Source organism: Leucoraja erinacea, chromosome 7 (assembly GCF_028641065.1).
Source record: "Leucoraja erinacea ecotype New England chromosome 7, Leri_hhj_1, whole genome shotgun sequence".
NCBI lineage: Eukaryota > Metazoa > Chordata > Chondrichthyes > Rajiformes > Rajidae > Leucoraja > Leucoraja erinaceus.
This window is the reverse complement of record NC_073383.1, coordinates 58,017,007-58,033,405: the sequence shown is the minus strand read 5'-3', so window position 1 is coordinate 58,033,405 and position 16,399 is coordinate 58,017,007. Positions and strand designations below refer to the sequence as shown.

The 16,399-nt window shown below is 41.0% G+C and overlaps 1 protein-coding gene across 1 annotated transcript in view; it reads right to left on the bottom strand.

The window, feature by feature from the left end:
* Positions 1–274: 274 nt before the first annotated feature.
* Positions 275–16,399, bottom strand: part of spopla (speckle type BTB/POZ protein like a) — a 188,808-nt gene continuing 172,683 nt past the window's right edge. The window contains exon 14 of the mRNA XM_055638657.1: positions 275–412. Coding sequence (XP_055494632.1) covers positions 409–412 — 4 coding nt within the window. The 3' untranslated portion in view covers positions 275–408. The remainder of the gene's footprint in view (positions 413–16,399) is intronic.

Here is a 16,399-nt window from a genome sequence, read left to right as displayed (position 1 = left end):
ATTCTTGAAAATAGTTGACAAATAACCAGGTGTACAGCACTTAGTTGTTATTTTGCAAATTCCTTTCCTTTCCCTGCTTCTATTTTTCCATTTGCTTCCTCAATCTCTTAGTTCGATTTGCTCACAAATAGAGCTTATCCGTTTTTGCATAGAAATTTTACTTCAACATGTATTATTCAGACAATTATAAATAAAGAACTGTAACATTATCAAATTGGGCCATGTAAATAATTGGAAGTAAAAACATATTTGTAAATAATGACCAACATAATAAAATATGGGAAATACAAATTTATTGCGGTACTCATGGAATAAAATAATTGGACATTGAAAAGCTGGTGGAAAATATGTTCAATGCCTGCCTGGGCCCAGGGAAGTACATCAGGATCTTGGGTCATCGGGTACTTCTTACCTGAAGCATAGTGCAAAAATTTAATTAAAAACACAGCATGAAAATATTGCAGATAATCTGCAACAAATACAAAATTACTTGACCTTCAATGCATCAACTATAGTGGACGAGCAGTCTCGTTACTTTTGCACTAATTTCAATATTATATCATTTTGGAAAGAAATGTTTAAATCCATACAGATTATTCATAATCATAGCTAAACTAATTTATGACAAATAGGTATTTTATGAGCATGTAACACGCCAATAGGTTTAAGTCAAATTAATTGTAAAATTGGGTACGTCAAATTCCTCTGTGTCAGTTTAATTTGTGATAAGGCACCTATATTTCCACTGACGAAGAAATTGTTTTTGTTTAAATTGGAAATTTCAATGATATGCCTGATTCAGATATCAGACAGACCCCACGATGATTTCTAGTTTGGTGCCTATATTGTTGGGCAGCAGGGTAGGATACAGGGCTCAGTTCACTTGAAGATGAAATCACAAGTTCAATGTTATTTCCATGAAAATTGTTTAATTTAGAATGCTATTGATGTTAAGGACATTGCCTGCTTTCAGATCATACTTGAGAAGTACAGTGAAAAGGGTCTCAACCCAAAGCATCACCCATTCCTTCTTTCCTGAGATGGTGCCTGTCCCACTGAGTTACTCCAGCTTTTTGTGTCTATCTCCTTTCGATTGACTCCATTGATACCTCACGCTGCCTCGGCAAGGCCAGCAGCATAATCAAAGAAGAATCGACCCCAGGCTACTCCCAACTTCTCCCCTCTCCCATCGGGCAAAAGATATAGAAGTGTGAAAATGTACCCCTCCAGATTCAGGGCAGTTTCTTCCCAGCTTCAATCAGGTAACGCAAATCAACCTACCACACCTAGAGAGCAGACCTGAACAACTATCTACCTAATTGGTGACCCTCGGACTATCTTGTTATATGTTCACACTCGTTATATGTTATCTCATTTTTGCATCCACTCCCTACACATTAGGGATTATTTTACAGGGGCTAATTAACCTACAAATCTGCAAGTCTTGGGGATGTGGGAGGAAACCGGAGAAACCGGGGAAAATCCATGCAGTCACCAGAAGTGCCAACTCCACACACACACAGCACTCAAGGTCAGGATTGAAATATGGTCTGTGGTGCTGTGAGGCAGCAACTTTACCAGCTGCACCACTGTGCTGCCCTAGTACCAGTATGCCACCCAGGTGCCACTGTTTAGCTACATTAAGATCAAGTTTGAACACAGGAAGATCAAGTAGTAAGCTAATATGCAGCAATGCCTGCTAATTTGGTTTTAATTTTGCATAATGGTGAAGCATAAATCTAATTAGAGGGCACAATACAGTAATTAGCTGCATGAGTGCAAGAGATCAATCTTTCAAAGGGAAAAGGTGGAAATTAGTCAATGGTGAAAATATCAGTAGTACATCTTACATATTAAGGTCCTGGCCTAAAGGTTAGTTGGGACAAAAAAAATCCATGGCAAATCCTAATCAGATCTAAACTAACAGCAGAGAATTTTCTCTACCTTCCATTAATACAGCGTTAACAATGTCTTCACTGTAGGATGTGACGTGCACCCATGTAGTCTAACAAACAGAACTTGATAAAATAAGAAAATAGAAATAATTCAGACCTTCCAGATGTATCATTCCACACATTGAGCATAATGTCTTTACTAAGATAAAGATCAGTCAAATGCTTGTCTTTTCACAGACTATGCAAAATTACAAATCACCTACTTGTATCATCCTGACCAAAAGTTGCATGTAAGTAGAAAACCCAAGATTTATCCTTCACGATTAAGATTTGTTAAAACACAACTCTATTTGCAAACTGCCAAGCAAAGATCAAGTACGAGTTGATTGTTCAAAGTTCAAGAGGAAAACAATCTTTCGACTCAATAAGTTTCAAATCCATTAATGTATACTTCATTATTATGTGAGACAGAGCAGCAGTAAGCAAATTTGTTCATGGAGCAAAAGACCTAATACAAATGAAGATTTATACTCATGCTTGACTGAAATCTTGCATTTTTAATTGCCACAAGACTTTTAATCAGAAATGGGCTTTGTCGGAATGCATTAAACTTGCCACATATGTGATTCTTTATTCATTCGAATTAAATAACTCTTCCTAACACAATATGTTCATTGATATTTATGTTGACAATGATGATTAATGGTACTGTGCATTAAAACAAATCCATAGTGATTCTGTCACTCGTTGATTAATTAGAAAGTAAATCTAATTCAGTACTCTGATGCATCCATACATCTATTTCTATCACAGAAATATGAATGCCAAAAGAATAAAGCTTTCAAGATAGCAGATGCCAACATCTGTATTTATATTGAAAACATGGTCCAGATTTTGTTCTCAGTGTTACAGTCGCTCACAGAAATTATGCAGACTTCTGTCTGGAGATTTACACAACAGGAATGTCAATGAAAGATCATTTCAGAAATAGAGTTCAGCATGCACACATCACCATTTGTCGGTTCGGCATGGATGATAGCAGATTAATCTCTCCCGTCCACTGTCACAGGGAGTGTGTTACAGTGTGACAGACTCCAGAGCTAAGGTGAAACCTACGGAATCTACGATCAGGCAGCAATGAGGAAAGCTCTCCAACCTTCACCGAGACAGAATTGAAATAGGAGATATTTCTACAGGTAGAAAACAAATTGGGAAATCGAGAAAACATGAGAGAAAAGGTAAAAGAGGTTGAAGAAGAAGTACAAAATATTTTTATTTTAAAAAGTCCTCCTTAGGGGAATAAGACAATAGATTTCGCTGCACACAATAGACTTCAATGATACAACGGTAATTGGCCTCATCAGCAACAACGATGAGTTGGCCTACAGGGAGGAGGTCCAGCACTTGGCAGCATGGTGCGCTGACAATAACCTGGCCCTTAACTCCAAGAAGACCAAGGAGCTCATTGTAGACTTCAGGAAGTCCAGAGGCGGCACGCACATCCCCATCCATACTAACGGGACGGAGGTGGAACGTGTTTCTAGCTTCAGGTTCCTGGGAATCAACATCTCCGATGACCTCTCTTGGACCCACAATACCTCAACTCTGATCAAGAAGGCTCACCAGCGTCTCTTCTTCCTGAGGAGACTGAAGAAGGTCCATCTGTCTCCTCAGATCCTGGTGAACTTCTACCGCTGCACCATCGAGAGCATCCTTACCAACTGCATCACAGTATGGTATGGCAACTGCTCTGTCTCCGACCGGAAGGCATTGCAGAGGGTGGTGAAAATTGCCCAACGCATCAACAGTTCCTCGCTCCCCTCCATTAGACTCCATTAGTCCAAAGCAAGCGTTGTCTGCGGAGAGCGCTCAGCATCGCCAAGGACTGCTCTCACCCCAACCATGGACTGTTTACCCTCCTACCATCCGGGAGGCGCTACAGGTCTCTCCGTTGCCGAACCAGCAGGTCCAGGAACAGCTTCTTCCCGACGGCTGTCACTCTATTCATCAACGTACCTCGGTGACTGCCAATCACCACCCCCCCCGGACACTTATTATTATTTATTCAAATCATTTGCTATGTCGCTCTTCCATGGAGATGCTAAATGCTGTACTGTACACTGACAATGACAATTAAAATTGAATCTGAATCTGAATCTGACAACACTTTCAACTTGTAACTTGTCAGTGAGTAACCTCCATTTGTATTATGATGATGATTTCATCACCAAACGTATTTGTGAGGAAGAGAGCATGGCATCCTGAAGAGCAACAAATAATATTTAAATTTCCATGATTTGTTGCACGTACACAGAAGCTATAATTTTCTCCTTGATTTATTCAATTAAAACTCATCAATTGTGTCAACAAATCAAAGGCAACATGAAATATACAGTGACAGCATTTAGTCAAAGCAAAAGTTTGTTCTGCCCGAACCGCCTCTCCTAATTTTGTGTGCATCATAATCAACAATATAATCTATTAATTTTTTCTTACTCACTTTTTTAAGCTCCGTTTATATCCATCTTTTCAACTATTCCCTGTAGCAATCACTATTTTTTTCGGAGGCACTTTTCCAGAATTAAGCATGATTTCCCACAAAACTCTCCAGATTTGTGGGTTCTCAGGTGGTTTACAAGCCTGGTGGGAACCACAGATTTTTCTATGTTGAACATGTGGTGTCTGATGGAGTTGTCAGTTACATATTATGATCCAAGATGGAGCCCAATTCTGGCGACTCAATGTGTGCTAGTCACAGAAGCAGATTGCAATCACACATTACAATTGCGACACTCTTTTAAATCTCTACACCAACAGTAACCTTTCTTACTTTAAGGATGCTCTTCTTAATCACCTCTATCTCCTCATTGAAGACCCTCGCACTGTTTTTGATCAGACTTTATTGGATTTTTAGAGAGTCATAGAGTAATACAGTGTTGAAACAGGCCCTTCGGCCAGACTCGCCCACACCGGCCAGCAATGTCCCAGCTACCCTATTCCCACTTGCCTGTGCTTGGTCCATAACTGTACAAACCTGTCCTATCCATGTACCTGTCCAACTGTTTCTTAAATGATGGGATAGTCCTGGCCTCAACTACCTCCTCTGGCAGCTTGTTCCGTTTACCCACCACCCTTTGTGTGAAAAAGTTACCCCTCGGATTCCTAATAAATCTTTTCCCCTTCACCTTGAATCTGGTCCTCGATTCCCCAACTCTGGGCAAAAGACTGTGCATTTACCCGATCTATTCCTTTCATGATTTTGTATACCTCTATAAGATCTCTGCTCATCCTCCTACACTCCATGGAATAGAGACCCAGCCTACTCAACCTCTCCATATAGCTCACACCCTCTAGTTCTGGCAACATCCTCGCAAATGTTTTCTGAACCCTTTCAAGCTTGACAATATCTTTCCTATAACATCGTGCCCAGAACTGAACCCAATATGATAAATGCAGTCACACCAAAGTCTTATACAACTGCATCATGACCTCCCTACTTCTATACTTAATACTCTGACTGATGAAGGCCAAAGTGTCAAAAACCTTTTTGACCACCTAATCTACCTGCGACTCGACCTTAATGGAACCATGCACTTGTACTCCTAGATCTCTCTGCTCTACAACACTACCCAGAGGCTTACCATTTACTGTGTTGGTCCTGCCCTTGTTCGAAGTCCCAAAATGCAACACCTCACATTTCTCTGTATTAAATTCCATCAACCATTCCTCCGCCCACCTGGCCAATCGATCCCGATCCTTCTGCAATCGTTCACTATCTGCAAAACCACTAACTTTTGTATCATCAGCAAACTTGCTAATCTTGCCCTGTATGTTCTCATCCAAATCACGATGGACCAATTCCAGGGCAGCCTACCATGTGGCACCTTGTTGAACGCCTTACTAAAGTACACAACACAACTCCATGTACACAACATCTACAACTCAGCCCCATCACTATTTTGCTCGCGTCTTCAAAATAATCAATCAGATTTGTGAGACACAACCTCCCACGTACACAACCATGTTGACTGTCCCAAATCAGCCCTTGCCCATCCAAATGCCTGTAAATCCTATCCCTCAGAATACTCTCCAGTAACTTACCTACTACAGATTTTAAGCTCACTGGCCTATAGTTCCCAGCATTTTCCCTGCAGCCCTTCTTGAAAAGAGGCACAACATTTGCCACCCTACAATCCTCTGGCGCCTCTCCTGTGTTTAAGGACTGACTGTTCTCATGACACTTCCAGTGACTGCTCCAATTTCCTCCGTCCTGCTGTCTTTCTCCTCAGTAAATAGAGGAGAAATACTCATTGAGGACTTTGCCCATCTCCTGTGTCTCCACACAGAGGTTACAGATTTTATTCCTGTGAGGTCCCACTCACTCTCTAGTTACCCATTTCCCCCTAATGTATTTATTAAATATTTTGAGATTGTCTTTTGTGCTGCCCGTCAGAGCTATCTCCTGGCCCCTTTTTGCCCTCTGATCTCCTTTTCTAGTTTACGCCTTACTTCCCAAAACCCCTCCAGGGATGCACTTGATCCCAGCTGCCTATTCCTGTCCCATGCATCCTTCTTGTTTTTGACTAACGTCTCAATTTCCCTCGTCAGCCAAGCTTCCTTACGTTTGCCTGCTTTGCCTTTCACTTTAACGGGAATGTACACATCCTGAGCTATCTTCAGTACACTTTTAAAAACATCCCACTTGGCCGATATTCCTTTCCCTTCAAATAACCCGCTCCAGTCAACTTGAGCGAGACCTTCTCTCATACCCTCAAAGTTGGCCTTAGCCCAGTTGAGAATTTTAACACGTGGACCCTCTCCATCCCGATCCATATCTATCTTAAACCTAATCAAACTGTGGTCACTTGTCCCAAAAGGCTCCTCTCCACCCATTTCATCAACTTGCCCTTACCAATTTCCCAATATTAGATTTAGCATTGCCCTCTCACATGTGGGGGCCTCGACATACTGTTTTAGAAAACTTCTCTTGAACACTTTTGAGAAATTGCACTCCATCTGAACCCTTCACGCTATGATTTTCCCAGTCTATATTGGGAAAATTGAAATCCCCTACTACAACAACCTTATTTGACCTGCAGCTGTCTGCAATCTCCCGGCACATTAGCTCTTCTAATTCCCGTTGACTATTCGGGGGTCTGTAGTACGCCCCCAACAAGGTGATCATCCCTTTCTTGTTCCTCAGCTCCACCCATATAGCCTCACTAGACGAATTGTTCATAATGTCACCTCTGAACACAGCCGTGACATCCTCCTTAACCAACAATGCTACTCCCCCTCTTCTTTTTTCCTCACCCGTCTCTCCTGAAGCTCCTGTACCCCGGAACATTGAGTTGCCAATCCTGCCCATCCCTTAATCAGGTTTCAGTCATGGCTACAATGTCCCAGTCGCTCGTACCTATCCACAGCCTAAGCTCATCTGCCTGACCCGTCATGCCCCTTGCATTAAAATATGTGCAGTATAAACCAACCCTCCTTCCTCGCTCAACACACCACCATCCATACCAACTTCTAGCCCCTCCTGTGCCCCTGTCCTGCACGAGATCCCACCCCTATGCCAATCTAGTTTTTTTCTTACACTAAACGTTATTCGTGTTATTCCTTTTATTATGTATCTGTCCACTGTGGATGGCTTAATTGTAATCATATATTGTCTTTCTGCTGACTGGTTAGCACGCAACAAAAGCTTTTCACTCTACCTCGGTACACGTGACAATAAACTAAACAAAACTCCTTGGGTAATGAACTTCCAAAGATGCACTTCTACAAGTTTCTATTGTGCATTTAAATTTGATTGCGAGTTACATGACCATAAAGCAGATTTATTAATTTCTTATTTGCTAAGTAACAAATGACAGACACTCACTTGCACATGCCCACCCTCCTCTTAAATAAAAGTTAACCAAGTTATACAGTTTTTCCACACCTTCATTCTGCCATCATGTTTTTTGAGAAGATTAAAGGCCAGCTATGCATTCTGTTGCTTAATCCCTGATTGCACTAGCTTTGATCTTGTTTATTACACGTCTAAGTGGTATCTTATCACGCTGGGGTTTCCACACACTAGCAGCAGCCCTGAATATCCACAGTCGAATGGACTAGCTGAGCAGGCTGTCAAAAGTGCCAAACAGCTCATCGAACGATCATACAGAACTAATTCCAACGTTTTCTTGGATCTGCTCAACTTACGCAACATCTCCCGCGATCCCATTTTGGGTTCACTGTTCAACGTTTATCGTCGAGGCAGACCCGAGCCACGGTGACTGTGGCAGATCAGGCATTGATCCCACAGGTGGTTCCACCATTGGAAGTCTAGTCCAGGTTACAACAAAAGCGTGACAATCAAAAACAGTGGTATGACAAAACAAGTAGGCCGCTGCCACCATTAACCAAGGGGCAGGTGATTCGTTTGCAAACCAACAAAGGCCATGACCGTATTGGTGTTATTTCTGGAACTGCTTCTGAGCCATGCTCATATCTGGTCAGTGCCGATGGCAGCACCTACAGGCGTAACAGACAACATATCCTGCCTGTGAATGAGCCAGCTCCACCACTGTACTATCCCGACCGTACAAGTGTACTGACGTCCGTGCCCAGCGGCATTGATCCGCCTACACCAGCATAACAACCCACAACTGGAGCGGCTGCTTTGCCAGTGGCGACACTTCCTCCGCATGCACCACAGTCTCCTGTTTCATCACCGGGAATGCTGGTTCAGTCTCCATCACCTGTGAAGCCACTTGCTCTGTCCCTGGTGGGGAAAAACATAGATGGTCTTTATCACACACGTGCTGGTCGTGTTTGCAAGCCACCGTGAAGTACCCGGGTATGTTTGACTTTCCTCCAGCTTATTATCAATTACTATGCATGCCTTAGTTAGTCAATGGTTTTGTACTGACATTTAATTATTGAAGAGGGAGGATGTAGATCAGTGACTCAAGTTATGTCATACTTTGTAGCTACGCCCACTAGTCTAACAGAAAGCCTTTCTCTCTCACTTTTAGAGTAACGTGCTAAGATGAAGTTACCTATGCTGTAATGTTACTAAAGTCTTTAGATCTTAATCACTGTGTGTGACTTAAGTTATTCCAACAGCAGAAGCTCAACACCCAACGCAACTCATTCCCCAACACATTCCACCACTCACCCATTCCACCAAAGCAACCCGTTCCACTAACGCAATATTCCACCGCTCACCCATAGCCCATAACTGCACATGCGCGGCTCATTTCCCCTCATCCCCGAGCACTCCCTACCCCTCCTCTTTCATGTGTAGGAGGGGAGGCGGGAAGTGGGATGTGTGTCAGAGGTTTGTGGGGGAGGGGGGTTTTTGGGGTGGGGACGGGGGGGGGGTGGGGGGTGGGGGAGTTTGGGGAGTTGTGGGGGGTGTCGCAGGGTGTGGGGGGGGGGGGGTGGGGTGGGACAAGGGGGGGGGGGTTTGGGGGTGAGGGAGTTGTGGGGGGGGGTGGGGGCTGGTGTGGGGGGTGGCAGTGTGTGTGGGCGATGTGTGTGGGGGGGTGTGTGTGGGCAGGTGGACTTATGGGCAGGGTTGGTGTGGGGGGGGGGGGGGGTGGTAGTGGTGTGTGGGCGGGGGGAGGGGAGTGAGCTCAGAGAAAAGACTTGGGAAGATCCATGGGGGAGAGGGGAGCATCATGGTGGAGGGGGGAGGAGCCAGCAAGGGGGACCAGAGGGGTAGTGGCTGGAATTGGCGATGCGATAGGGACTCACAGCGGGCGCTGGTTATTCTCCTCTGGCAGGATCAGAGTCTCCGCTCTCCATTTGGCAACATCTGCAACTCTCGGCTGGGTCTCCCACGCTGGGCTGGGTCGGGTCTCAGACACTGAGCTGCTTGGGGCCTCTTTGGGTCCTTCCTTAAATTGTGTCCAGTTGGAAACCTCCGCTGGCCATGCTCAGCTCCAGTAAAGACGCGATGCAGCCGGAAGGGGCAGACTGTCCCGGAGAGTGATAAGGGAAGAGGCTAATCTGCACGGCGTGCGCACGCGTGGTTTTTAAGATTTTTAAACCTCGCTAACTTTTAAGACATTCAACCGATCGGAATGAAACTTGGTGCACTTGCAGCACAGAAGAACGGTGAGTGAACTGGCAGAAAATTGTAGCGCTATTGCGAACCGTTTTTGCGCAAGTAGAAAGACCACGCAAACCGGAAGATAACAAGATCAGAGTTTTAGTTATGTATAGATAGAAGATCTTTCAGATCCACAAGCCAAAGCAATTCACAATCAATCTTGCAGTTTCATAACTAATTAAAGAGGGGATAAATTTGGCAACAAATTTACATACAACAATAATTAATAGTATAATTATGGTTTAGAACCCTCAATAAATATAATAATTAATTACGATAAATTACCTAAATAATCAACAGGTTTTTAACATCCAAGCAATTTGGATAATTCTTTACTAACCTGATATGAATCAACCATTAAAGTATTGTGCAACCTCTGCAGAGACGGCCAGAATTAATGTACAAAACTGCAAAATGCCTGAACGCTTCACATTGACAAACTATATTTAGAGGAAGCAATATCACAATAATGGCCTAGACCTTACCGAGAATAACAATAAGGCACAGTACACTTTCAATTATCTTAAATTGGACAACAATAACTGCAATATGCACATAGACAGAGCAAAGTATAAAAACACAAGCTCCTGCACTATAACAGTAGTCAGTTGACCCAGGGTTATTGCATAAATGCAGGGTCATGAAAATAGACTAATGGTCACTAGTTACTCATTAAACATGACAGAAAAGAACAAGGGCTGATTTGTTAATGTACTAGTGATTTAAAAATAATAATTACCATAATTACTGCCATAAACTTGTCTGGCTCTGAAAAATTATTATTTCATAAATGGAGTTTTATTCCTTTTAAGAAATTGATATTATGAGATTTAAAATGCCATTTAGTTTTTTCCTGGCCCTATTATGTTGCTCTTAATCTCATTTTTCTCAATCTTAGGTTTTTGTAGCATCAGGTTTAAATCATGTATATGAATGAATGAAAGCATGATTTAATTAATGATTGAATGAATGAATAAATGTCATTAGCCAAGTATGTATACATACAAGGAATTTGCCTGGAAACATACAATTGCTGTTTTGAAGTAACCGGTTAATACACTTCTAATTAAAAATATCCCTTGTGGATGATGGGGTTGTTTTCAAGCTTGGAATTTACTTGGATTCACACACAAAACATTGGCCTGGCCCATAACACGGTCCGTCTTGATTCGAATATGCGTATTCAATTGTTAAGAAATTGAAAACAGCATGTAAAAGAGTAACAGCCCCATTACAGCAAACAACATCAGCTTCCTCTAATACTTTTTATCCTAAGCATCTTGATAACCCAGATTAAATTTGAATAAGTTAGGAATCCTTAGTTTCATACCAATTTTTTAATTCATATGGCGATTTAGAATTGCTTCATAGGCATATTTATAGGATTGTTTAAAAGCTTTTATTACAAAGAACCAGGCAATTAAACAGATACTGTCATTTAAAATCAAGCTAAGAACTACAGGTGTGGGAGCAAAACCCATAATAATCATATAGTTCAGAAATGCATACTTTGCTTTATATAGGATAGTGAATACAAAAACAAGGAAGCAGATTCAAATGCCATTGCTGGAAATCTGGAAAAAAAAACACATTTGAAAAATTCAATCGGTCAGAGAGTTTTGGCTGTTCTCATGGAGAAGAAATGACTAAAAATGATTACATTTCACTATCCACAGATAATTTCAGACCTGACCTTGTCATTTCCTGAACTTGTTGTGAATCCTAACTAGAGTATTGTGACCAATATATATAAGATAGAATTAATATATTGAATCTTTCCTACATATCTCTTTGAGAGCCTTTCTCACAATCACCTTTTGAATAACTAAGCCATTTGATTTGTCAGGAAATAATATATTTTCCTACTCAATGTGGTTAATGTGCAGATCCTGCTAATGCAGAATGTGGCTATATAAACAAATTGGATGCTTTAAAAAAACATTTTTTTTCTGGACTATTTCATGAGGAAAACAAGTAGAAACATTTGTTGAAAGGCCGAGAAGGGGCAGATAGAATATTCAGTAGAGACAGGGTGGCAGGATGGACTGTTTCATCCTCTACATTCTATGTAATCCCAAGCTTCACATTGTTGGAAGGATGTCAATCAATATCTTGGAAAATCAGTGCAGAAAACTACCAAGTTATGAAGCAACAACATAACACAAATTACTGGAGGAACTCAATGGGTCAGCCAGCATCTGTGAAGGGAATGGACAGGTGATGTCTATTGTATTTACTTGTCCTTTGCTCTCCAGGTGCTGCCTGACCGATTGTGTTCCTCCAGTACTTTGCGTTTAGCTCAAAATTCTTGCATCTGCAGTCCCTTGTGTCTCCAAGAGACAACGGAAGTTGGAAATGATTTCTGTCGAACTGGTTAAAATTATATCCCGGATTCCTGGAACATTACTGATTTAACATGAGTGCACGATTGGCCTAAAATAAAGGGGAAAGTGAGAACGTATTTTAAACGAAGGAAACAATATTGACTGTTTACCACAATAATACTTTGATATCAAATTCTTCTTCTCTCTTCACACTTGCCTGGTGTTTTGTTGCAATACTGCTGATGCTGTAGTTATCACACATCTGATTACACATCTGCCGATTAAACACATTATTGTGCCTCTGAGTCTAAAGTGAATCCCTGTGGGATTGCAAACTTTATATAACAATTTAACATTTAATCAGTTGGTAATATGATACAACAATCTGTCATTTTGGCATACGTGTTTGTTCATTGCTGTATTTTCCCTCCAGATTACTAGCTATGAACGAGAGAAATTATTAATCATGGCTGGAGTTTTAGTTACAAGTTTGACTTTAAGGAAGTTAGAAAAGATGTTCTGCCCATCATTCGGAAAGGGGTAAGTCATTCCATATAAAAGATATGTTCACACAGCATAAGACCAAAAGACAAAGGTGGAGAAGTAGGCCAGTTGGCACATAGAGGGTACTCTGCCATTCAATCAGGGTGATCTAGTTTTCCCTCTCCACCCCATAGAATTTTTTTCAATTTTTCCCTCTCCACCCCATTCATAGATTTTTTTCCATTTTCCCCTCTCCACCCCATTCATTCTCCTGCCTTCTCCCCGTAACCTATGGCACCCATATTAATAATCCATCAATCTCTGCCTTAGAAAACACCAAATTACTTGGCCTCCACAGCCATCTGTGGCAATTAATTCCATAGATAATTCTTCCTCATCTCCATTCAGAAGGTACGTTCTTTTAATTTGAGGCTGTGCCCTCTGGTTCTAGACTCTCCCATTACTTGAAACTTCCTTTCCATGTCCACCCTATCTAGGCCTTTCATTATCTGTTAGGTTTCAATGATATCCTCCCAACCCGCCCGCCCACCCTCCTACTCCAACATTTATATGGTATCTTTAACATAGTTAGATTCCAAACTTCTTCCTAAGTGAGTAAATGTGCATTAAATTAAAGGAAAACAAATGACCAAACACTGGGACAAAAGGCTCATTTTAAGCAGTGTATGAAAAATTAAAGAATTCTAAAACTAGAGCTACCAACTGACGTTGTGGCCAAGGTCGAGGAGTGAAGACATTGGAAATGAAGATTCTTAGGATATTACTGGAAGAGTTACAGGGATGGGCAAGTTATGATCTAGATTTCATTGTTTAAGAGTAAAATGGAAGATTGATCAGTAATAATTTTGATTAGATTTGTGTTTATTTTTAACAGAATGTTCTGCAATAAAATGAGAAGAGCAAGAGAGAGGACACATTATAGCTAGCTTACTTACACAGCAAAACATCTCACATTTTCTACTAGGAATGTAACAGGTGAAGCCCAGATGGAATTTACAACAAATACACACTTCCCCCAAGGTACCCATTTCATTCCTCTAGTTTATTTGGCTTTATTCTTTCAGTTATATGAATGAGACCTTCCGTACCAATAATTCTAGAATGTCTTTCTTTTCCCTTAACTGGAGCTTCCCCTTTATTGTTGTTAAGTCAACATTTTTACTTTATTTCCAGAGCTTCTACTCTCACTCACTTTACTCCATTTGGATGAAGGATAACATCTTCCATTCAATGTGTTGGCTGGTGGGGTAGAACATCATTCAGAATTTCCACCACCTCCAACAAGATTTCAGTATTGGATACATCTTCCTCTGCCCTTCCTGCACACCAAAGGCACTGTTCTCTCCAATATTCCCTGCATTGAACATAAATCAGTACAGCACAAGAACAGGCCATTCAGCCCACGTGATATCCAGACCGACTTTTATCTGCCTGAACAAAATCCATATCTCTCCATTTCATGTATATCCACATGTCTATTCATACTCTCTTAAATACCAATATCTTATCTGCTGCACCATTAGATCCAGGAACTCACCACCCTGTGTGGAAATCTGGTTCCCGCACATGTCCTTTAAAGTTCGCCCCTCTCACCTGGAAGCTATGGCCTGTAATATTTGATTTTTTTCATCCTGTGAAAAAGGTTGATTGGCTACTCTATCAATGCCTCTGATAATTTTATAACTGCCTGCAATGCCAAGCATTCCAGAGAAAGTACTCCAAGACTATCTTAACTGTAGCTAACACCCCCCAATCCAAGCATCATTCTGCTTCCTCTACCGTCACCACTGACCACGCTCCTTCCCACAGCATTTTCTGTTGCACCTGCAGGAGATGCAATACTATTTCACCTCTTCCCTTTTCACCATAAAGAAACTCGAAAAGAACCTCCAAGTGAAGGAGCAATTCATTTTTCCTGTTTAGTGTATTGCATTTCAAACTAATCTACACAGAAGAAACCAAATGGAATTTGGGTGATCTCTTTGGAGAACATCTGTTTTTGAAGATTCAATAATTCACTGACTGTTCAGATGCTACCTGGTCTGGTATGTAATTATAGGATTTCTTTAGATGTCAAATTTCCAGCACTTGGTGTTTTGCATCTCACAGCTGCAACATTGCCTTTTTTCCTCTCCACAATCTCACTTGCCTCCTGCTATTTACTGACGTGCAGACAAATCAGCTACAATTAACAAGTATTCTTGCTCTCCAACCGATCACAGTTGCTATCATCATCCCTTCTCCTCTGCATTTAAAATGCACTCAGTTTCTCATTCTGGTGGAAGGTCATTGATTGGAAATATTTTGTATCTCTCTCCACAGATGTTATCCAAACTACCAAGTAACTCATGAATTTGCTGAATCTAAATCAACACCAGTGATGCAAATCTCTTTCTCAAAACAGTGCAGGTAACTGGGCATCCCCTTCACAGCAAATATAGCTGGCAAAATATTATAGTATTTTGTCCATCTACTTGCTTCTTGATGCAAATGTAGTCCATCATTGCTTACACTGGCCACAATTCTGTGAATATATCCCCATTGCCCATGTGTATCCTTTGTACTAAAATCACAAAATAATAAATCCAGGGTGGTCCTTTACACGTAAGACATAGTGAATACATTTGTGCTATATCAGAGTCTAAAGCACAGTTGTGCACTGCTGTATTAGTGTCAAATAAATAGGAATATTTGTGACTGAGGAAAAAGGTAATCAAACGTGTCTATCTAGTAATACCAGAAAACAGATTATTTTTATTCTTAATACTCTCTTCATAGGCTAATATTGCAGTGTAGTTGTTTAATCAAAAATAATCTTTTGCACATCAAATCTGTCTTGCTGGTTATTTTGAGTAAAATCAACTGCAAAAGAGTCTTGCTTCATCAGCCACAGAACAACAACTGCACCAGTGGATTAAAAAATAATCTTAACTATTTCTGCAATGTTTATTTCAGAACAGTCAGATGCTTGATGGCATTAGTGACTAAAATCTAATTGCCATTTGATTTATCATATTCTCCTCATTTGATGGTCTGACAAAATTCATTTGTACAACCACTGTCACCAGTAAGTGAAGTGCAACTAGATCTTGGATTCAGGAAAGATGGGACCCATACAGATTTGACAAGTTGCAGTTTAATAGGACTTGAATTATTGTCCGTGCAAGTAGGTTTGCTAATGGCAGAGATGGGAAGCTGAGCAACGACTCAGAAAACAGAAAGCAGAACTGGGAATGGAAGGCAGAAAATTAATGAGGTTGAAAATCGCATAAAACAAGAGGATAGAAAATAGACAATAAAACTGGCTGTACTTACTGACATATTATCTAAATTCCATGCATTTGGGTGTAAGCCAGATAACTTGAGGGTACACAAAATTGCAGATCTTCAATAGGTTTAGTTTAATTTATTTATTATTGTCACATGTGCTGAGGTATAGTGAAAAGCTTTTTAGTTCCATGCTAATCAATCAGTGAATAGACTATACATGATTACAATCAAACCATCCACATTGTACAGATGCAGGATGAAGGGAATAATGTTTAGTGCACAATAAAGTCCACAAAGTCTGA